At 27.9% G+C, this 24,440-nt stretch overlaps 1 protein-coding gene across 7 annotated transcripts in view; it reads right to left on the reverse strand.

Annotated features, from left to right (window-relative positions):
* Positions 1-24,440, reverse strand: part of LOC142325561 (nucleolar protein 6-like) — a 102,824-nt gene that overhangs the window by 9,958 nt on the left and 68,426 nt on the right. For 2 of the 7 annotated variants that reach the window (XM_075367459.1, XM_075367457.1), the window contains exons 1-4: positions 19,446-19,583; positions 11,689-11,843; positions 9,588-9,751; positions 1,914-2,068 (exon numbers count right to left, since the gene is read on the reverse strand). In XM_075367459.1, the coding sequence (XP_075223574.1) occupies positions 2,041-2,068; positions 9,588-9,751; positions 11,689-11,843; positions 19,446-19,449 (351 nt within the window). In that variant the 5' untranslated portion in view covers positions 19,450-19,583 and the 3' untranslated portion in view covers positions 1,914-2,040. Of the gene's footprint in view, positions 1-1,913; positions 2,069-9,578; positions 9,752-11,688; positions 11,844-19,445; positions 19,610-21,546; positions 21,702-24,440 lie in introns of those variants that run through there. The other 5 variants (XM_075367461.1, XM_075367463.1, XM_075367456.1 and 2 more) reach the window with 5 other exon arrangements.

A 24,440-nucleotide genomic window follows, 5' to 3' on the forward strand; every position in this document is an offset into this window, starting at 1 on the left:
ACATACATATCTATCATTTACAAAACAAAATAATAATACTTAAATAATAACACCTACCTACAAAATGTGCTAATGATATTTTATTGTATTATTACTGTTATTATTACAAAAATGGCATGTGCTAAAAATGAAAGGAGTGTTCAATGATATAACAGGTAAATATAAAGTATAACCGAAAATAAACTTAAGAATATTTTTAAAAAATAATAATGTTTTAAGAATGTGCAAACCTTTTGAAGTACATGTCTAATTAAAAATAATTACCACTCTTACTGACCATTATTCTAGTGCCAATGTCAAAAGGTTGACAATTAATAAAGAACTGAAAAATGTCATAGTTTTAATTGCATTTTTTAGAAGTTGATTTTTCTCTGTTTTATAGTTTTATTCTTATTTACTCATAAAATATAGATGAGTAAGCCATCAAAAATGATGACTGTGAAAAAGCAATTTGATAAAATTCAAAATCAAGAAATGTACTTCTTGATAAAACTATGAAAAAAAAGGAACTGGCATAGGCCATGATAAGCAAAAGGTAAGGTAAAAAAGAGTGCTTACAGTAAAAAAAAACCACGTGTTTTTTGGTTTCTAAAATTCCAAATAAATACGTATGATGAACTAAAAAGACTAAAAATATCATACATCTAACCATAAAAAAGGTCTTTGTAAATTGTAAGGAAAATTCATAAATTCTTAGGAAGAATCACTTTTTGTTTAAAAGATTTTTTAAGAATATAGGAAAAGCTTAGCAAAAGACAAACAGATTCCAGTACAAAATGAAAAATAATCAACAAAATAGATGTATTAAATGAAGAGCAGTAATAAAATGTTCATAAAAAAGTAATATATTCCAAATTAAATTGAAAATGTTTATAATTATAAATACTTTCAATAATTTTTTTTCAGTATCCAGATCTATTATTTCTGTGACTAATAAGATACAAACCAGTTACAGATAAAATTGTGATTTTGATCATGATTTACAAGTTAGAAATGAAATCAACTTCCAGTAATCATTGCTTCACATCCTTAACACATATAAATTTGAAATACATGAATTTTTCCTTGAAAATCAGTACAGTGTGATATTTCTAAACCTTTTAAATGCTGCTTCAAGTTGGAGGATGCAGAACACTTACGTCACAACCAAGTTTATTAAATGTTTTCGCTGCTTGCATATTATTAGATAATTCATTTTAAATACAATAAAGCACTATTCAATAAATAACTTTAAAATAAATGCAACTGAGAAGGAAATATAACATAAAATTTTAATCCAATTGTTCTCTTAATTAATCAATTCAACACCACTGGTACAAAAATTAAGAAATAAACTAAAAAGTTAATTAATCAAACTAAAAAACTAAAATTAATCGTTTACTAAAACTAATATTAGTTTCGTATTTACAGATCCATAAATTAGAAAACATAACAATTCCAGAAATTATCACAAACTTTATATTAATAAATTAATATTTTACATGATCCACAGCATAAACAGAAATGTATAAAACATTACAATATATAAAACAAAACTTGCTAAATTCATAACAATATTTTTTTATCATCATGTGATAATAAAAACAGGACAAAAATTTGGCTGACATTATAGCTAACATATAGAAAATATATGTGTTTCAACATATAACAGGAACAATTTAAATAATGCAATTTAATATTAAAGTACATAAAAATAAAATCTTAACTTGTCAACATTTGGATTATTCTTATCTTTAGTAACATAATGTCTTAGAATATACTTCAATTTTAAGAATATGAAATATTCTATATTACCACTCTATGACACAGAATGAATATATAACATTAGTTTTAAAAGAAGATACAACAATTAAAGTCCCTTTTCTAGCATCCCTTAATTATAGTAACTTCTCATTACTACTTTTTTAACTTACTTTGAATATTCTTACATGATCAGGGAAAACTTGTGTTAACAAATTGCACTGTTCTTTTAATGCCTTGGCTATTTCAATAACAAATGCTGCATGAATTCTCCTAATAGCTTCAACATTTTCTGGCCATCTACTTGAATGTCCAAGCTGAATAACAGCTAAAATAAAAGAAACAAACTTACATGAAGTTTACATTAAAACGTAATATAAAAAAATTATACAAAAAATATGTTCCAATAGATAAAATTGATACTTGATGGTTCTGTAACATCAGAGAGGACTATCCTGGGAATTAAAGGATGTGAATTATGGCAAAATGCTTGCGGAAAGGTTCATTATGAGGTAAAAGTATGGGCTGATGAGTTATAAATAGCGACTGGCAACACTGACTGGTTTTGCGTAGTAACTTTAAGCGGTCTTCTGCGCGTGTAAACTCCACATTGCCTGTCATTGTTGTTTGCCTCTAAATGCAAGAGGACATAATGCTGCTGAAATTCACCATCAATTGTGTGAAACATATGGGCTTACCACAATGAATGAAGGAAAAGTGAGGCAATGGTGTCGTTAACTTAAGGAAAGCGTTCAAATGTTCATGATGAACAGAGAAGTGGCAGGCCTAATGTCCAGACTGATTTGATGAAACCAATCATGGAACCATTAACATTCATGGTTCCATGACTAAAACATCCATCACATCACAAGTCTTCTGCAAAACACTTTCTAAATTGTATCATGCCTTTCAAAACCAACGACAAGGAATGCCGAGACAGAAATTGTTCTTCACAATAACCCATATCCACACACGACTTCATGCACAACAGAAACAATTCAAAAATCCAGATGGGAGATTTTTGATCATCTCCCTTACAGTCCTGATCTTGCACCCAGTAACTACAATCTCTTCCTACACCTCAAAAACTGGCTTGTGTCTCAATGATTTGAGGAAAATTAGGAGTTGAAAATCTCAGTGCAAAAATTATTACAATCACAGGCAATGGAATTTTATGCAGTGGGTTTGAAGAAGCTTGTTTCCACAATATGAAAAGTGTTTGTGATTATGTAGAAAAATAAAGTAAATATGTAAGTATTTGAAATCATTAATAAATTTTCATTTTTTCAACTATTCTTAATTAAAGAAAAACAAACCAACATACTTGGCATTTATAGACCTAGAAAAGGCATTCGGTAACGTAGACTGGAATAAAATGTTCAGTATTTTAAAAAAAATTAGGGTTCAAATACAGATATAGAAGAAGAAGGATTGTTAACATTTACATTAACCAAACAGCAACAGTAATAACTGAAGAACATAAAAAAACACCATAAATAATAAATTATTTATTACTATGACAAATTAACAAATCATAAATAAACATCTGTTGCAAGTTTTGTAAGACGGTCTCCCTCGGATACGGTTTGATGGTTTATCAAATTGAAATTTTGTTTGAGTTTGTAAATGTAATATTTTTCTAATAAATTTAATTTTATGTTATTTTTATTCATTTATAAATTTGTGCTGTCAGAAATAGAATGTTCAGTGTTTATTAGATGGTCTGCCATATTAGATAAACCTCAATAGACCTAATTTATTATTTTTATAATTTCTATAATGTTAAAGAAATCTAGTTTTTAAGTATCTATTTGTTTTTCCTGTATAAATACCATCACAATCATTACATTTAATTTTATAAATTCCACACAAAATATTTATTTTATTATTATTATTATTATTGTATTTTTTTAATATTTTATTATGTGTTTATTAGGTTTGTATGCTGGATTAAACATTTCTTTATTGTAAGTTTTACTAATGTTTTCAATGATATTATTAGCATATAAATACTTTATAAAGTAAATGAGTGAAAAAATATACGTATATTTTTCAACCTTTTGGGTCTTATTATGTATTGTTTGTAAGGTAGATATTATGTTTTGATAGCTATTTTTAAATAAATATTATTAATTAAAGTAGTATTGTATCAATTTTCAGTTGCTATATGTTTAATAATGTTTATTTCATTACTTAACTTTTCTTTGTTATTTATGTATGCATTTGCTCCATAAATCATATTTGTATAAATGTTAATTTTATAAGACCAATGGTGATTTGATTTTTTATAAATTGTTATATTATTAGACGCAGGATTTTGATATACTGAATTTTCAATTTGGTTCTCCTTGTTTATTTCGATATTAACATTTAAATAATTTAACATTTTATTATTATCTATTTCAGATGTGAATTTTAAATTTTCATTATAAGAGTTTAACTTGTTTAATATTCACTGATACTCACTGTTTATTACCGGGCTATATATAATGAGAATATCATCAACATACCATGTCCGTATTAAAACTTATGAGTGAATCCATGTACTAATTTACTCTCAAACCCCTGTAAATATATTTCTGACATAATTGCTGATTATACTATTAGGTAAATTCATTAAATTCCTAAGAATTTTATCTATTATGTTGGATATAATACAACATGGGGCACATTTAAAATTGATTAAGTTTCTTTGGGATGTTCAATTTATGAATTTTTGATAGTCCAGTTAATTTAGGGGGAACCAGTTCAAAAGGATGTAATCTAGAATAGTATTTAAATAAAATACCTTAGCTATGGGATTTCCATTATCAGCATTGAACAATAATAATAATAATAATAATAATAAAATAAACTATGAGTGGAGTTTATAAAATTAAATGTAATGATTGTGATTGTATTTATATAGGAAAAACAAATATCTTCTTTAACACTGGATTTCTTGAACATTATGGAAATTACAAAAATAAATTAGGTTATCTAATATGGCAACATCTAATAAACAATCTTTTTCTGATATTAACCCAAATTTAGAAATTAATAAAGTTAATATAAAATTAAATATACTAAAAAATATTACGTATATAAATACAAACAAAGTTTCAATTTGATAAACCATCAGACAGTATTTGAGGGAGACGGTCTTATAAAAACTACAACAGATAGCAGTACTTGCGCAAATTAATACTCAGTTTTCATATTTTTGGCATTTTACTTTTAAATTTATATCGTTCAATAATAAAATTATTTCAATCCTGACTAAGGACACAAGATCCCACAAAAGTACTTTCATAAAAAATTAAGGTAAGATGATATGTCTTTATCTAATATTCTATGCTAGGTGGTTTACATAATAGAATTTAAATATAATGTAACAGTACAGACGAATAATTCGAGTCTTAAAAAGATTATACAAAAAATCTCTTGTTTAGTTGGAATGACGTAACATTTCAAATGTCAGTTGAAAAAACAACAATGGAACAGAACAATCTGCTAGCAATAGATTTTGTTATAAGTTAGGTTAAAGTGCTACAGAAACTTTTGAAATGATTCAGACTGTTTATGGTAGTCGGCCAATGAGCTGTAAGAACATTTTAAAATGATTTGCAAGATTTTGTGACAGCATACAGAGCATTGAAGATGCCGAAGAATGAAGATCCATTGAAGATGCATTGAATGGCCAAGTCCATCGATAACAATTTTAACTGAAAAAAACATTCAAAAAGTGACTGAAATTCTTTGAAATAATCATTGTGTGTCTGCAAGACTCATCGAAGAGCTCACTGGCATTCCAAAATTCACTGTCCAGCTTATTTTAAAAAAAGATTTAGGAAAACAAAAGGTCTGTGCTTGCTTTGTACTGCACACACTGACTGTCGATCAAAAAGATTATAGAGTAGAGCACCGCAAATATATGAAAAGAACAGCCGATAAGGATCCAGACTTCATCACAAGAATCAGACTGTAAGCATTTCATTTAACTTGAACTTTACGTATTGTACTTTAAGACAGGCATGGACAATCATTTACAATTTAGGAACCAAATGATCATTGTCTGCGAGTCAAGAACTGGACCAAGTTATTAAATAAAACAAATTAATATATTAAGTAAATTAAAACAGTTGCTACTGCAATATTTCATTTTTAATTTATTTATTATATAATACTTTGGTATAAAGCTCTACATAATTTTATAATATAATGAATGATACAAAAATGTAATATGAAGGAAACTGGTCTTGTACTTGAACTATGAGACTATCAATATTGATGTTAATATTACTTAAGGAAAATCACATATAATTTTCAAGGTTTTCACCTGTGATTGTCTAAATATTTAATTAATTGAATTTACAATTTCATTCTTGGAAAAAGTGTTCATACATATAAATGTGCTGCCAAAAAGACTAATTAATGATTTTTATTAAAAGGTGTATAAATTTGTATATTTCCCCCCCACCACTTAATAAATTCATAAAAATCCATAGTTAAATAGTGATTTTAGTATTAAATCTACCTAAAGCTCTCTAACATTAAATCTGTAGGTTTCCTGGCACATTACTTACTTCAGCATCCATCAGACGAGCAAACATAGTGTACGTGAAGTCTTTATTTTGGAAGTCAGCAAACCTTGAATCATCTTCAGTTCATCTCTCCATAACAATAAGGGATATTTTTATTAGTTGCTAAAGTACGAAAATGATAATTTTTAGCTCTTTTCTGACTCTCCAACAATCTTAGTTTATTACAAAATGTTTTGACATGTCCATGCAACTCATGAACCGGTTATCCTTGTTTTTGCAAAACAAGGATAATTATTACATCAATTATCCTTGTTGGTAAAGAACTGAACTTAAGATTCACTTCATTTAGGTATCCGATGACATATAAAAGGTATGTTAAATCACACACTCCACTCAGTACCTTTTATTTGATTGTGTTTCTTTTTATATCCATAAAATTTGCAATGTCTTGTCACAGATCACAAAATCATTTTAACATTTTACTTTTACTCAACCATATTTACATTTACACTTCACAATACGAAAATAGGCCTGCCAAATACTCCTTGAATTGGTAGTAATTATTAAGTGCACATGACTAAATATAGATAATACTGGCTACCCACCGGGTTGGTCTAGTGGTGAACGCGTCTTCCCAAATCAGCTGATTTGGAAGTCGAGAGTTCCAGCGTTCAAGTCCTAGTAAAGCCAGATATTTTTACACGGATTTGAATACTAGATCGTGGATAACGGGGTTCTTTGGTGGTTGGGATTCAATTAATCACACATCTCAGGAATGGTCGAACTGAGAATGTACAAGACTACACTTCATTTACACTCATACATATCATCCTCTGAAGTATTATCTAAACGGTAGTTACCGGAGACTAAACAGGAAAAAAAGATAAGAAGATAATACTGGCTACTACAATTTCCTTAAGATTTGTGAATTTAATCAATTTTGCAAACAAATTTTGTTGGTAGATAACGCAATGAAAATTGTTAAATTTTCTGGATGGATCTGTAGTTCTGTTACTCTTTTATGAACTACTCCAATAAATCCCTTCTATGCAATAATTATTACAAAGGCTCCATAAGTATATATCCTAGAGAGTAAACTCCATTTATGCACAAATCTTGCTTAGACTGTTTCAAATGTAGAAGGGCAGTTTGGAAAGTAACCTCCATTGTAACATAGTGCTAGTAGTAGTTGTTAGTGGTGCCGCTATTGACACATCACCGTACTCTCTAAATCCGTGTACTTCCAGCTGTGTTTGGAAACTCCAAGTGAAGGAATCAATTGATATGAATAAAAATTTCCAAGACATGAAAGCAACACTACGTTGATAATGTGGTGCTTTCTGTCATACAGGATTGTAATAATACAATCCTTAGTCCCTGCCTCTTTCATGTAACTGTACCAGCTTCAATCTTGAATAATATCCAATGTGTTCCTTGGAGCTTTTCTCATTCAACTGCTTAAGCAAATTACCAAGGGATGGCCAGAGGCTAATCAGCCAATAAATGTTAATCTTACTAAGTTCCTTCTGTTTAGAAGCTCCCTAACTAGAGCTGTCTTCCAGCAATCTGGAAAGCAGCCACAACTGAGGTATCCCTGAACAATCTGCCATCTGGTTCCATGATGATAGTGATAATACAATTAGCTGAAACTTAATTTATTTTATACTACTAACTAAAAGCTAGTTTTAGTATTTGGACAGATGCATTGGACACTGAATTGGTGACCTAATAAGCCATATTTACAATTTAAACTATTTGCATTATAACCAAGTATAGGTGATTTTAAATTTTACTTAATTTAAAAATGGTTGCTAATCCTAAATCACTATAAATTTACAGAAACAGACACCAGGATTATGCCATTAAATGACTCAGAGGCGATGGAACAATGCTTCTTAACCAATTATTAAAAAAAAACTAGACAATTTCTGATTTGTTTTGAGATGAGACTTGCACATAAAAAGCTTTCTGTCATGAAATACAAAAATTAATTTAAATGGGAGAACATTTAAGTGAGAAATTAAAAAAATAACATCTCTCTCATTGGCTTTCGATGAAGCAAGCAAAATGCATTTTTTGAAGCAGAAAAAATTTAAAACTGCTAATGGAACTTATATTTTTTTTTTGCATTCATTGTTGTAAAAAATAAGTTTTATTATATCTGTAATATCAAATTATAAGAAATCTACCATAACAACCAAAAATGTAGCTGATCTAAGATGATATTTTTTATATAGATAATATATCCATAGATTAAAACTAGAAAAATGTTTATTCTTTAGATAATTATGAAAACATATTAAAATAAGGAATGTATCTTGTACGTTGTTAGGGAGGAGCCATTTGATCAGGGAAATACAAGATAATTAGAGACACATGAAAGAGTTAATTAGTTTAATTTATTTATGAATAACAGGCAAGGGCCCTTAGAGATAAGTTAATTGCTTATGTTATAACCTGATACTTTTACAACAACAAAAACAATTCATGGCATTTACTATTATGAAAATGAAAGGAATAAGTATAGCAATAACAAAAGCCACACTTAATAAACTGGTTAATAAATCAACCAAAACAATGGAGCTTTCTTTTGTAGATAACTGACTGCTACTCTGCTGGCACTATAGGTTTATGCCAATAACTGTTAATGATAACAAAGTTACTGTGTTAAAAAAAAACCTGCTTAAATATATTTTAAAATCAAAATAACCTTAATGTGTATATAAAAGATAGTAATTGTATCAAAATAGCTGTTAAATAAAAAACAAGATAAAAAAATCAAAACAAATTTTACAGAATTAATTCAACAAATCAGAATGACGGTAGAAACCAAGGACATGATCTCACCAAGCTGCAAGACAGTCTAAAATGTCAAATAAAAAGAACGCAGAGTAATCCATAAAGGAGAGAGACTTCAGTACAACTTTTAGTAATTAATACATAGACCTTGAAAGATAGTTCTTACCTCATTGTTAAATCCTAACTCTGGTTGGGAATCAAACCCAGGACCTCTGTTTTGTAATCAGAGATGAACTAACAGAGCTATTGAGGTAACTGGTCTGACTAATCTTGATTATGTTTATACAGTAGAATAAAAAATCCTAGTAAATATCTTTAAAGTAAAATTTTGCGATTTTAGGTTTAGTGTATATTTTTTGATCTGTTGTAATAATATTGATGAATACACAATAAAATGATATAACTAGGAACACATATAAATCAATAAAAAATACGTTATTAAATTTAAAAAAAACACTAGTAGAAGAAAAATTAAAACAATAAAATGTGCTTTTTACAAAGTGAAAGTAATTTTACATGAATTACCCATGTAAGGTTCCTGTCAGTTTTGGTAAATGTAACAAGTGTTGTTCCATTTTGAGAGATTCAGTCGTGTCTCTGTATGCAATAAGTCCTTCAGAAGTTTTGATTTCTTTCATCAACGCTATTTCCCTAGGATAAACAACTCTCAGTTTGAAAATATATCCATCCTGTAAACAAACAGCATTTATACATACATATCTATCATTTACAAAACAAAATAATAATACTTAAATAATAACACCTACCTATAAAATGTGCTAATGATATTTTATTGTATTATTACTGTTGTTATTACAAAAATGGCATGTGCTAAAAATGAAAGGAGTGTTCAATGGTATAACAGGTAAAAATAAAGTATAACCGAAAATAAACATAAGAATATTTTTAAAAAATAATAATGTTTTAAGAATGTGCAAACCTTTGGAAGTGCATGTCTAATTAAAAATAATTACCACTATTACTGACCATTATTCTAGTGCCAATGTCAAAAGGTTGACAATTAATAAAGAACTGAAAAATGTCATAGTTTTAATTGCATTTTTTAGAAGTTGATTTTTCTCTGTTTTATAGTTTTATTCTTATTTACTCATAAAATATAGATGAGTAAGCAATCAAAAATGATGACTGTGAAAAAGCAATTTGATAAAATTCAAAATCAAGAAATGTACTTCTTGATAAAACTATGAAAAAAAAAGGAACTGGCATAGGCCATGATAAGCAAAAGGTAAGGTAAAAAAGAGTGCTTACAGTAAAAAAAAAAACACGTGTTTTTTGGTTTCTAAAATTCCAAATAAATACGTATGATGAACTAAAAAGACTAAAAATATCATACATCTAACCATAAAAAAGGTCTTTGTAAATTGTAAGGAAAATTCATAAATTCTTAGGAAGAATCACTTTTTGTTTAAAAGATTTTTTAAGAATATAGGAAAAGCTTAGCAAAAGACAAACAGATTCCAGTACAAAATGAAAAATAATCAACAAAATAGATGTATTAAATGAAGAGCAGTAATAAAATGTTCATAAAAAAGTAATATATTCCAAATTAAATTGAAAATGTTTATAATTATAAATACTTTCAATAATTTTTTTTCAGTATCCAGATCTATTATTTCTGTGACTAATAAAGATACAAACCAGTTACAGATAAAATTGTGATTTTGATCATGATTTACAAGTTAGAAATGAAATCAACTTCCAGTAATCATTGCTTCACATCCTTAACACATATAAATTTGAAATACATGAATTTTTCCTTGAAAATCAGTACAGTGTGATATTTCTAAACCTTTTAAATGCTGCTTCAAGTTGGAGGATGCAGAACACTTACGTCACAACCAAGTTTATTAAATGTTTTCGCTGCTTGCATATTATTAGATAATTCATTTTAAATACAATAAAGCACTATTCAATAAATAACTTTAAAATAAATGCAACTGAGAAGGAAATATAACATAAAATTTTAATCCAATTGTTCTCTTAATTAATCAATCCAACACCACTGGTACAAAAATTAAGAAATAAACTAAAAAGTTAATTAATCAAACTAAAAAACTAAAATTAATCGTTTACTAAAACTAATATTAGTTTCGTATTTACAGATCCATAAATTAGAAAACATAACAATTCCAGAAATTATCACAAACTTTATATTAATAAATTAATATTTTACATGATCCACAGCATAAACAGAAATGTATAAAACATTACAATATATAAAACAAAACTTGCTAAATTCATAACAATATTTTTTTATCATCATGTGATAATAAAAACAGGACAAAAATTTGGCTGACATTATAGCTAACATTTAGAAAATATATGTGTTTCAACATATAACAGGAACAATTTAAATAATGCAATTTAATATTAAAGTACATAAAAATAAAATCTTAACTTGTCAACATTTGGATTATTCTTATCTTTAGTAACATAATGTCTTAGAATATACTTCAATTTTAAGAATATGAAATATTCTATATTACCACTCTATGACACAGAATGAATATATAACATTAGTTTTAAAAGAAGATACAACAATTAAAGTCCCTTTTCTAGCATCCCTTAATTATAGTAACTTCTCATTACTACTTTTTTAACTTACTTTGAATATTCTTACATGATCAGGGAAAACTTGTGTTAACAAATTGCACTGTTCTTTTAATGCCTTGGCTATTTCAATAACAAATGCTGCATGAATTCTCCTAATAGCTTCAACATTTTCTGGCCATCTACTTGAATGTCCAAGCTGAATAACAGCTAAAATAAAAGAAACAAACTTACATGAAGTTTACATTAAAACGTAATATAAAAAAATTATACAAAAAATATGTTCCAATAGATAAAATTGATACTTGATGGTTCTGTAACATCAGAGAGGACTATCCTGGGAATTAAAGGATGTGAATTATGGCAAAATGCTTGCGGAAAGGTTCATTATGAGGTAAAAGTATGGGCTGATGAGTTATAAATAGCGACTGGCAACACTGACTGGTTTTGCGTAGTAACTTTAAGCGGTCTTCTGCGCGTGTAAACTCCACATTGCCTGTCATTGTTGTTTGCCTTTACGAGGTAGTGTATTATAATGAGTGATGTAAAACAAATCCTGCCAGTTGTGAAGTTCAATCAGTGAATAGATCTCTAAATGCAAGAGGACATAATGCTGCTGAAATTCACCATCAATTGTGTGAAACATATGGGCTTACCACAATGAATGAAGGAAAAGTGAGGCAATGGTGTCGTTAACTTAAGGAAAGCGTTCAAATGTTCATGATGAACAGAGAAGTGGCAGGCCTAATGTCCAGACTGATTTGATGAAACCAATCATGGAACCATGAACATTCATGGTTCCATGACTAAAACATCCATCACATCACAAGTCTTCTGCAAAACACTTTCTAAATTGTATCATGCCTTTCAAAACCAACGACAAGGAATGCCGAGACAGAAATTGTTCTTCACAATAACCCATATCCACACACGACTTCATGCACAACAGAAACAATTCAAAAATCCAGATGGGAGATTTTTGATCATCTCCCTTACAGTCCTGATCTTGCACCCAGTAACTACAATCTCTTCCTACACCTCAAAAACTGGCTTGTGTCTCAATGATTTGAGGAAAATTAGGAGTTGAAAATCTCAGTGCAAAAATTATTACAATCACAGGCAATGGAATTTTATGCAGTGGGTTTGAAGAAGCTTGTTTCCACAATATGAAAAGTGTTTGTGATTATGTAGAAAAATAAAGTAAATATGTAAGTATTTGAAATCATTAATAAATTTTCATTTTTTCAACTATTCTTAATTAAAGAAAAACAAACCAACATACTTGGCATTTATAGACCTAGAAAAGGCATTCGGTAACGTAGACTGGAATAAAATGTTCAGTATTTTAAAAAAAATTAGGGTTCAAATACAGATATAGAAGAAGAAGGATTGTTAACATTTACATTAACCAAACAGCAACAGTAATAACTGAAGAACATAAAAAAACACCATAAATAATAAATTATTTATTACTATGACAAATTAACAAATCATAAATAAACATCTGTTGCAAGTTTTGTAAGACGGTCTCCCTCGGATACGGTTTGATGGTTTATCAAATTGAAATTTTGTTTGAGTTTGTAAATGTAATATTTTTCTAATAAATTTAATTTTATGTTATTTTTATTCATTTATAAATTTGTGCTGTCAGAAATAGAATGTTCAGTGTTTATTAGATGGTCTGCCATATTAGATAAACCTCAATAGACCTAATTTATTATTTTTATAATTTCTATAATGTTAAAGAAATCTAGTTTTTAAGTATCTATTTGTTTTTCCTGTATAAATACCATCACAATCATTACATTTAATTTTATAAATTCCACACAAAATATTTATTTTATTATTATTATTATTATTGTATTTTTTTTAATATTTTATTATGTGTTTATTAGGTTTGTATGCTGGATTAAACATTTCTTTATTGTAAGTTTTACTAATGTTTTCAATGATATTATTAGCATATAAATACTTTATAAAGTAAATGAGTGAAAAAATATACGTATATTTTTCAACCTTTTGGGTCTTATTATGTATTGTTTGTAAGGTAGATATTATGTTTTGATAGCTATTTTTAAATAAATATTATTAATTAAAGTAGTATTGTATCAATTTTCAGTTGCTATATGTTTAATAATGTTTATTTCATTACTTAACTTTTCTTTGTTATTTATGTATGCATTTGCTCCATAAATCATATTTGTATAAATGTTAATTTTATAAGACCAATGGTGATTTGATTTTTTATAAATTGTTATATTATTAGACGCAGGATTTTGATATACTGAATTTTCAATTTGGTTCTCCTTGTTTATTTCGATATTAACATTTAAATAATTTAACATTTTATTATTATCTATTTCAGATGTGAATTTTAAATTTTCATTATAAGAGTTTAACTTGTTTAATATTCACTGATACTCACTGTTTATTACCGGGCTATATATAATGAGAATATCATCAACATACCATGTCCGTATTAAAACTTATGAGTGAATCCATGTACTAATTTACTCTCAAACCCCTGTAAATATATTTCTGACATAATTGCTGATTATACTATTAGGTAAATTCATTAAATTCCTAAGAATTTTATCTATTATGTTGGATATAATACAACATGGGGCACATTTAAAATTGATTAAGTTTCTTTGGGATGTTCAATTTATGAATTTTTGATAGTCCAGTTAATTTAGGGGGAACCAGTTCAAAAGGATGTAATCTAGAATAGTATTTAAATAAAATACCTTAGCTATGGGATTTCCATTATCAGCATTGAACAATAATAATAATAATAATAATAATAATAATAAAATAAACTATGAGTGGAGTTTATAAAATTAAATGTAATGATTGTGATTGTATTTATATAGGAAAAACAAATATCTTCTTTAACACTGGATTTCTTGAACATTATGGAAATTACAAAAATAAATTAGGTTATCTAATATGGCAACATCTAATAAACAATCTTTTTCTGATATTAACCCAAATTTAGAAATTAATAAAGTTAATATAAAATTAAATATACTAAAAAATATTACGTATATAAATACAAACAAAGTTTCAATTTGATAAACCATCAGACAGTATTTGAGGGAGACGGTCTTATAAAAACTACAACAGATAGCAGTACTTGCGCAAATTAATACTCAGTTTTCATATTTTTGGCATTTTACTTTTAAATTTATATCGTTCAATAATAAAATTATTTCAATCCTGACTAAGGACACAAGATCCCACAAAAGTACTTTCATAAAAAATTAAGGTAAGATGATATGTCTTTATCTAATATTCTATGCTAGGTGGTTTACATAATAGAATTTAAATATAATGTAACAGTACAGACGAATAATTCGAGTCTTAAAAAGATTATACAAAAAATCTCTTGTTTAGTTGGAATGACGTAACATTTCAAATGTCAGTTGAAAAAACAACAATGGAACAGAACAATCTGCTAGCAATAGATTTTGTTATAAGTTAGGTTAAAGTGCTACAGAAACTTTTGAAATGATTCAGACTGTTTATGGTAGTCGGCCAATGAGCTGTAAGAACATTTTAAAATGATTTGCAAGATTTTGTGACAGCATACAGAGCATTGAAGATGCCGAAGAATGAAGATCCATTGAAGATGCATTGAATGGCCAAGTCCATCGATAACAATTTTAACTGAAAAAAACATTCAAAAAGTGACTGAAATTCTTTGAAATAATCATTGTGTGTCTGCAAGACTCATCGAAGAGCTCACTGGCATTCCAAAATTCACTGTCCAGCTTATTTTAAAAAAAGATTTAGGAAAACAAAAGGTCTGTGCTTGCTTTGTACTGCACACACTGACTGTCGATCAAAAAGATTATAGAGTAGAGCACCGCAAATATATGAAAAGAACAGCCGATAAGGATCCAGACTTCATCACAAGAATCAGACTGTAAGCATTTCATTTAACTTGAACTTTACGTATTGTACTTTAAGACAGGCATGGACAATCATTTACAATTTAGGAACCAAATGATCATTGTCTGCGAGTCAAGAACTGGACCAAGTTATTAAATAAAACAAATTAATATATTAAGTAAATTAAAACAGTTGCTACTGCAATATTTCATTTTTAATTTATTTATTATATAATACTTTGGTATAAAGCTCTACATAATTTTATAATATAATGAATGATACAAAAATGTAATATGAAGGAAACTGGTCTTGTACTTGAACTATGAGACTATCAATATTGATGTTAATATTACTTAAGGAAAATCACATATAATTTTCAAGGTTTTCACCTGTGATTGTCTAAATATTTAATTAATTGAATTTACAATTTCATTCTTGGAAAAAGTGTTCATACATATAAATGTGCTGCCAAAAAGACTAATTAATGATTTTTATTAAAAGGTGTATAAATTTGTATATTTCCCCCCCACCACTTAATAAATTCATAAAAATCCATAGTTAAATAGTGATTTTAGTATTAAATCTACCTAAAGCTCTCTAACATTAAATCTGTAGGTTTCCTGGCACATTACTTACTTCAGCATCCATCAGACGAGCAAACATAGTGTACGTGAAGTCTTTATTTTGGAAGTCAGCAAACCTTGAATCATCTTCAGTTCATCTCTCCATAACAATAAGGGATATTTTTATTAGTTGCTAAAGTACGAAAATGATAATTTTTAGCTCTTTTCTGACTCTCCAACAATCTTAGTTTATTACAAAATGTTTTGACATGTCCATGCAACTCATGAACCGGTTATCCTTGTTTTTGCAAAACAAGGATAATTATTACATCAATTATCCTTGTTGGTAAAGAACTGAACTTAAGATTCACTTCATTTAGGTATCCGATGACATATAAAAGGTATGTTAAATCACACACTCCACTCAGTACCTTTTATTTGATTGTGTTTCTTTTTATATCCATAAAATTTGCAATGTCTTGTCACAGATCACAAAATCATTTTAACATTTTACTTTTACTCAACCATATTTACATTTACACTTCACAATACGAAAATAGGCCTGCCAAATACTCCTTGAATTGGTAGTAATTATTAAGTGCACATGACTAAATATAGATAATACTGGCTACCCACCGGGTTGGTCTAGTGGTGAACGCGTCTTCCCAAATCAGCTGATTTGGAAGTCGAGAGTTCCAGCGTTCAAGTCCTAGTAAAGCCAGATATTTTTACACGGATTTGAATACTAGATCGTGGATAACGGGGTTCTTTGGTGGTTGGGATTCAATTAATCACACATCTCAGGAATGGTCGAACTGAGAATGTACAAGACTACACTTCATTTACACTCATACATATCATCCTCTGAAGTATTATCTAAACGGTAGTTACCGGAGACTAAACAGGAAAAAAAGATAAGAAGATAATACTGGCTACTACAATTTCCTTAAGATTTGTGAATTTAATCAATTTTGCAAACAAATTTTGTTGGTAGATAACGCAATGAAAATTGTTAAATTTTCTGGATGGATCTGTAGTTCTGTTACTCTTTTATGAACTACTCCAATAAATCCCTTCTATGCAATAATTATTACAAAGGCTCCATAAGTATATATCCTAGAGAGTAAACTCCATTTATGCACAAATCTTGCTTAGACTGTTTCAAATGTAGAAGGGCAGTTTGGAAAGTAACCTCCATTGTAACATAGTGCTAGTAGTAGTTGTTAGTGGTGCCGCTATTGACACATCACCGTACTCTCTAAATCCGTGTACTTCCAGCTGTGTTTGGAAACTCCAAGTGAAGGAATCAATTGATATGAATAAAAATTTCCAAGACATGAAAGCAACACTACGTTGATAATGTGGTGCTTTCTGTCATACAGGATTGTAATAATACAATCCTTAGTCCCTGCCTCTTTCATGTAACTGTACCAGCTTCAATCTTGAATAATATCCAATGTGTTCCTTGGAGCTTTTCTCATTCAACTGCTTAAGCAAATTACCAAGGGATGGCCAGAGGCTAATCAGCCAATAAATGTTAATCTTACTAAGTTCCTTCTGTTTAGAAGCTCCCTAACTAGAGCTGTCTTCCAGCAATCTGGAAAGCAGCCACAACTGAGGTATCCCTGAACAATCTGCCATCTGGTTCCATGATGATAGTGATAATACAATTAGCTGAAACTTAATTTATTTTATACTACTAACTAAAAGCTAGTTTTAGTATTTGGACAGATGCATTGGACACTGAATTGGTGACCTAATAAGCCATATTTACAATTTAAACTATTTGCATTATAACCAAGTATAGGTGATTTTAAATTTTACTTAATTTAAAAATGGTTGCTAATCCTAAATCACTATAAATTTACAGAAACAGACACCAGGATTATGCCATTAAATGACTCAGAGGCGATGGAACAATGCTTCTTAACCAATTATTAAAAAAAAACTAGACAATTTCTGATTTGTTTTGAGATGAGACTTGCACATAAAAAGCTTTCTGTCATGAAATACAAAAATTAATTTAAATGGGAGAACATTTAAGTGAGAAATTAAAAAAATAACATCTCTCTCATTGGCTTTCGATGAAGCAAGCAAAATGCATTTTTTGAAGCAGAAAAAATTTAAAACTGCTAATGGAACTTATATTTTTTTTTTGCATTCATTGTTGTAAAAAATAAGTTTTATTATATCTGTAATATCAAATTATAAGAAATCTACCATAACAACCAAAAATGTAGCTGATCTAAGATGATATTTTTTATATAGATAATATATCCATAGATTAAAACTAGAAAAATGTTTATTCTTTAGATAATTATGAAAACATATTAAAATAAGGAATGTATCTTGTACGTTGTTAGGGAGGAGCCATTTGATCAGGGAAATACAAGATAATTAGAGACACATGAAAGAGTTAATTAGTTTAATTTATTTATGAATAACAGGCAAGGGCCCTTAGAGATAAGTTAATTGCTTATGTTATAACCTGATACTTTTACAACAACAAAAACAATTCATGGCATTTACTATTATGAAAATGAAAGGAATAAGTATAGCAATAACAAAAGCCACACTTAATAAACTGGTTAATAAATCAACCAAAACAATGGAGCTTTCTTTTGTAGATAACTGACTGCTACTCTGCTGGCACTATAGGTTTATGCCAATAACTGTTAATGATAACAAAGTTACTGTGTTAAAAAAAAACCTGCTTAAATATATTTTAAAATCAAAATAACCTTAATGTGTATATAAAAGATAGTAATTGTATCAAAATAGCTGTTAAATAAAAAACAAGATAAAAAAATCAAAACAAATTTTACAGAATTAATTCAACAAATCAGAATGACGGTAGAAACCAAGGACATGATCTCACCAAGCTGCAAGACAGTCTAAAATGTCAAATAAAAAGAACGCAGAGTAATCCATAAAGGAGAGAGACTTCAGTACAACTTTTAGTAATTAATACATAGACCTTGAAAGATAGTTCTTACCTCATTGTTAAATCCTAACTCTGGTTGGGAATCAAACCCAGGACCTCTGTTTTGTAATCAGAGATGAACTAACAGAGCTATTGAGGTAACTGGTCTGACTAATCTTGATTATGTTTATACAGTAGAATAAAAAATCCTAGTAAATATCTTTAAAGTAAAATTTTGCGATTTTAGGTTTAGTGTATATTTTTTGATCTGTTGTAATAATATTGATGAATACACAATAAAATGATATAACTAGGAACACATATAAATCAATAAAAAATACGTTATTAAATTTAAAAAAAACACTAGTAGAAGAAAAATTAAAACAATAAAATGTGCTTTTTACAAAGTGAAAGTAATTTTACATGAATTACCCATGTAAGGTTCCTGTCAGTTTTGGTAAATGTAACAAGTGTTGTTCCATTTTGAGAGATTCAGTCGTGTCTCTGTATGCAATAAGTCCTTCAGAAGTTTTGATTTCTTTCATCAACGCTATTTCCCTAGGATAAACAACTCTCAGTTTGAAAATATATCCATCCTGTAAACAAACAGCATTTATACATACATATCTATCATTTACAAAACAAAATAATAATACTTAAATAATAACACCTACCTATAAAATGTGCTAATGATATTTTATTGTATTATTACTGTTGTTATTACAAAAATGGCATGTGCTAAAAATGAAAGGAGTGTACAATGGTATAACAGGTAAAAATAAAGTATAACCGAAAATAAACATAAGAATATTTTTAAAAAATAATAATGTTTTAAGAATGTGCAAACCTTTGGAAGTGCATGTCTAATTAAAAATAATTACCACTATTACTGACCATTATTCTAGTGCCAATGTCAAAAGGTTGACAATTAATAAAGAACTGAAAAATGTCATAGTTTTAATTGCATTTTTTAGAAGTTGATTTTTCTCTGTTTTATAGTTTTATTCTTATTTACTCATAAAATATAGATGAGTAAGCAATCAAAAATGATGACTGTGAAAAAGCAATTTGATAAAATTCAAAATCAAGAAATGTACTTCTTGATAAAACTATGAAAAAAAAAGGAACTGGCATAGGCCATGATAAGCAAAAGGTAAGGTAAAAAAGAGTGCTTACAGTAAAAAAAAAAACACGTGTTTTTTGGTTTCTAAAATTCCAAATAAATACGTATGATGAACTAAAAAGACTAAAAATATCATACATCTAACCATAAAAAAGGTCTTTGTAAATTGTAAGGAAAATTCATAAATTCTTAGGAAGAATCACTTTTTGTTTAAAAGATTTTTTAAGAATATAGGAAAAGCTTAGCAAAAGACAAACAGATTCCAGTACAAAATGAAAAATAATCAACAAAATAGATGTATTAAATGAAGAGCAGTAATAAAATGTTCATAAAAAAGTAATATATTCCAAATTAAATTGAAAATGTTTATAATTATAAATACTTTCAATAATTTTTTTTCAGTATCCAGATCTATTATTTCTGTGACTAATAAAGATACAAACCAGTTACAGATAAAATTGTGATTTTGATCATGATTTACAAGTTAGAAATGAAATCAACTTCCAGTAATCATTGCTTCACATCCTTAACACATATAAATTTGAAATACATGAATTTTTCCTTGAAAATCAGTACAGTGTGATATTTCTAAACCTTTTAAATGCTGCTTCAAGTTGGAGGATGCAGAACACTTACGTCACAACCAAGTTTATTAAATGTTTTCGCTGCTTGCATATTATTAGATAATTCATTTTAAATACAATAAAGCACTATTCAATAAATAACTTTAAAATAAATGCAACTGAGAAGGAAATATAACATAAAATTTTAATCCAATTGTTCTCTTAATTAATCAATCCAACACCACTGGTACAAAAATTAAGAAATAAACTAAAAAGTTAATTAATCAAACTAAAAAACTAAAATTAATCGTTTACTAAAACTAATATTAGTTTCGTATTTACAGATCCATAAATTAGAAAACATAACAATTCCAGAAATTATCACAAACTTTATATTAATAAATTAATATTTTACATGATCCACAGCATAAACAGAAATGTATAAAACATTACAATATATAAAACAAAACTTGCTAAATTCATAACAATATTTTTTTATCATCATGTGATAATAAAAACAGGACAAAAATTTGGCTGACATTATAGCTAACATTTAGAAAATATATGTGTTTCAACATATAACAGGAACAATTTAAATAATGCAATTTAATATTAAAGTACATAAAAATAAAATCTTAACTTGTCAACATTTGGATTATTCTTATCTTTAGTAACATAATGTCTTAGAATATACTTCAATTTTAAGAATATGAAATATTCTATATTACCACTCTATGACACAGAATGAATATATAACATTAGTTTTAAAAGAAGATACAACAATTAAAGTCCCTTTTCTAGCATCCCTTAATTATAGTAACTTCTCATTACTACTTTTTTAACTTACTTTGAATATTCTTACATGATCAGGGAAAACTTGTGTTAACAAATTGCACTGTTCTTTTAATGCCTTGGCTATTTCAATAACAAATGCTGCATGAATTCTCCTAATAGCTTCAACATTTTCTGGCCATCTACTTGAATGTCCAAGCTGAATAACAGCTAAAATAAAAGAAACAAACTTACATGAAGTTTACATTAAAACGTAATATAAAAAAATTATACAAAAAATATGTTCCAATAGATAAAATTGATACTTGATGGTTCTGTAACATCAGAGAGGACTATCCTGGGAATTAAAGGATGTGAATTATGGCAAAATGCTTGCGGAAAGGTTCATTATGAGGTAAAAGTATGGGCTGATGAGTTATAAATAGCGACTGGCAACACTGACTGGTTTTGCGTAGTAACTTTAAGCGGTCTTCTGCGCGTGTAAACTCCACATTGCCTGTCATTGTTGTTTGCCTTTACGAGGTAGTGTATTATAATGAGTGATGTAAAACAAATCCTGCCAGTTGTGAAGTTCAATCAGTGAATAGATCTCTAAATGCAAGAGGACATAATGCTGCTGAAATTCACCATCAATTGTGTGAAACATATGGGCTTACCACAATGAATGAAGGAAAAGTGAGGCAATGGTGTCGTTAACTTAAGGAAAGCGTTCAAATGTTCATGATGAACAGAGAAGTGGCAGGCCTAATGTCCAGACTGATTTGATGAAACCAATCATGGAACCATGAACATTCATGGTTCCATGACTAAAACATCCATCACATCACAAGTCTTCTGCAAAACACTTTCTAAATTGTATCATGCCTTTCAAAACCAACGACAAGGAATGCCGAGACAGAAATTGTTCTTCACAATAACCCATATCCACACACGACTTCATGCACAACAGAAACAATTCAAAAATCCAGATGGGAGATTTTTGATCATCTCCCTTACAGTCCTGATCTTGCACCCAGTAACTACAATCTCTTCCTACACCTCAAAAACTGGCTTGTGTCTCAATGATTTGAGGAAAATTAGGAGTTGAAAATCTCAGTGCAAAAATTATTACAATCACAGGCAATGGAATTTTATGCAGTGGGTTTGAAGAAGCTTGTTTCCACAATATGAAAAGTGTTTGTGATTATGTAGAAAAATAAAGTAAATATGTAAGTATTTGAAATCATTAATAAATTTTCATTTTTTCAACTATTCTTAATTAAAGAAAAACAAACCAACATACTTGGCATTTATAGACCTAGAAAAGGCATTCGGTAACGTAGACTGGAATAAAATGTTCAGTATTTTAAAAAAAATTAGGGTTCAAATACAGATATAGAAGAAGAAGGATTGTTAACAATTACATTAACCAAACAGCAACAGTAATAACTGAAGAACATAAAAAAACACCATAAATAATAAATTATTTATTACTATGACAAATTAACAAATCATAAATAAACATCTGTTGCAAGTTTTGTAAGACGGTCTCCCTCGGATACGGTTTGATGGTTTATCAAATTGAAATTTTGTTTGAGTTTGTAAATGTAATATTTTTCTAATAAATTTAATTTTATGTTATTTTTATTCATTTATAAATTTGTGCTGTCAGAAATAGAATGTTCAGTGTTTATTAGATGGTCTGCCATATTAGATAAACCTCAATAGACCTAATTTATTATTTTTATAATTTCTATAATGTTAAAGAAATCTAGTTTTTAAGTATCTATTTGTTTTTCCTGTATAAATACCATCACAATCATTACATTTAATTTTATAAATTCCACACAAAATATTTATTTTATTATTATTATTATTGTATTTTTTTAATATTTTATTATGTGTTTATTAGGTTTGTATGCTGGTTTAAACATTTCTTTATTGTAAGTTTTACTAATGTTTTCAATGATATTATTAGCATATAAATACTTTATATAAAGTAAATGAGTGAAAAAATATACGTATATTTTTCAACCTTTTGGGTCTTATTATGTATTGTTGGTAAGGTAGATATTATGTTTTGATAGCTATTTTTAAATAAATATTATTAATTAAAGTAGTATTGTATCAATTTTCAGTTGCTATATGTTTAATAATGTTTATTTCATTACTTAACTTTTCTTTGTTATTTATGTATGCATTTGCTCCATAAATCATATTTGTATAAATGTTAATTTTATAAGACCAATGGTGATTTGATTTTTTATAAATTGTTATATTATTAGACGTAGGATTTTGATATACTGAATTTTCAATTTGGTTGTCCTTGTTTATTTTGATATTAACATTTAAATAATTTAACATTTTATTATTATCTATTTCAGATGTGAATTTTAAATTTTCATTATAAGAGTTTAACTTGTTTAATATTCACTGATACTCACTGTTTATTACCGGGCTATATATAATGAGAATATCATCAACATACCATGTCCGTATTAAAACTTATGAGTGAATCCATGTACTAATTTACTCTCAAACCCCTGTAAATATATTTCTGACATAATTGCTGATTATACTATTAGGTAAATTCATTAAATTCCTAAGAATTTTATCTATTATGTTGGATATAATACAACATGGGGCACATTTAAAATTGATTAAAGTTTCTTTGGGTTGTTCAATTTATGAATTTTTGATAGTCCAGTTAATTTAGGGGGAACCAGTTCAAAAGGATGTAATCTAGAATAGTATTTAAATAAAATACCTTAGCTATGGGATTTCCATTATCAGCATTGAACAATAATAATAATAATAATAATAATAAAATAAACTATGAGTGGAGTTTATAAAATTAAATGTAATGATTGTGATTGTATTTATATAGGAAAAACAAATATCTCCTTTAACACTGGATTTCTTGAACATTATGGAAATTACAAAAATATATTAGGTTATCTAATATGGCAA

This window comes from Lycorma delicatula, chromosome 5, assembly GCF_047948215.1.
Source record: "Lycorma delicatula isolate Av1 chromosome 5, ASM4794821v1, whole genome shotgun sequence".
Taxonomy (NCBI): Eukaryota; Metazoa; Arthropoda; class Insecta; order Hemiptera; family Fulgoridae; genus Lycorma; species Lycorma delicatula.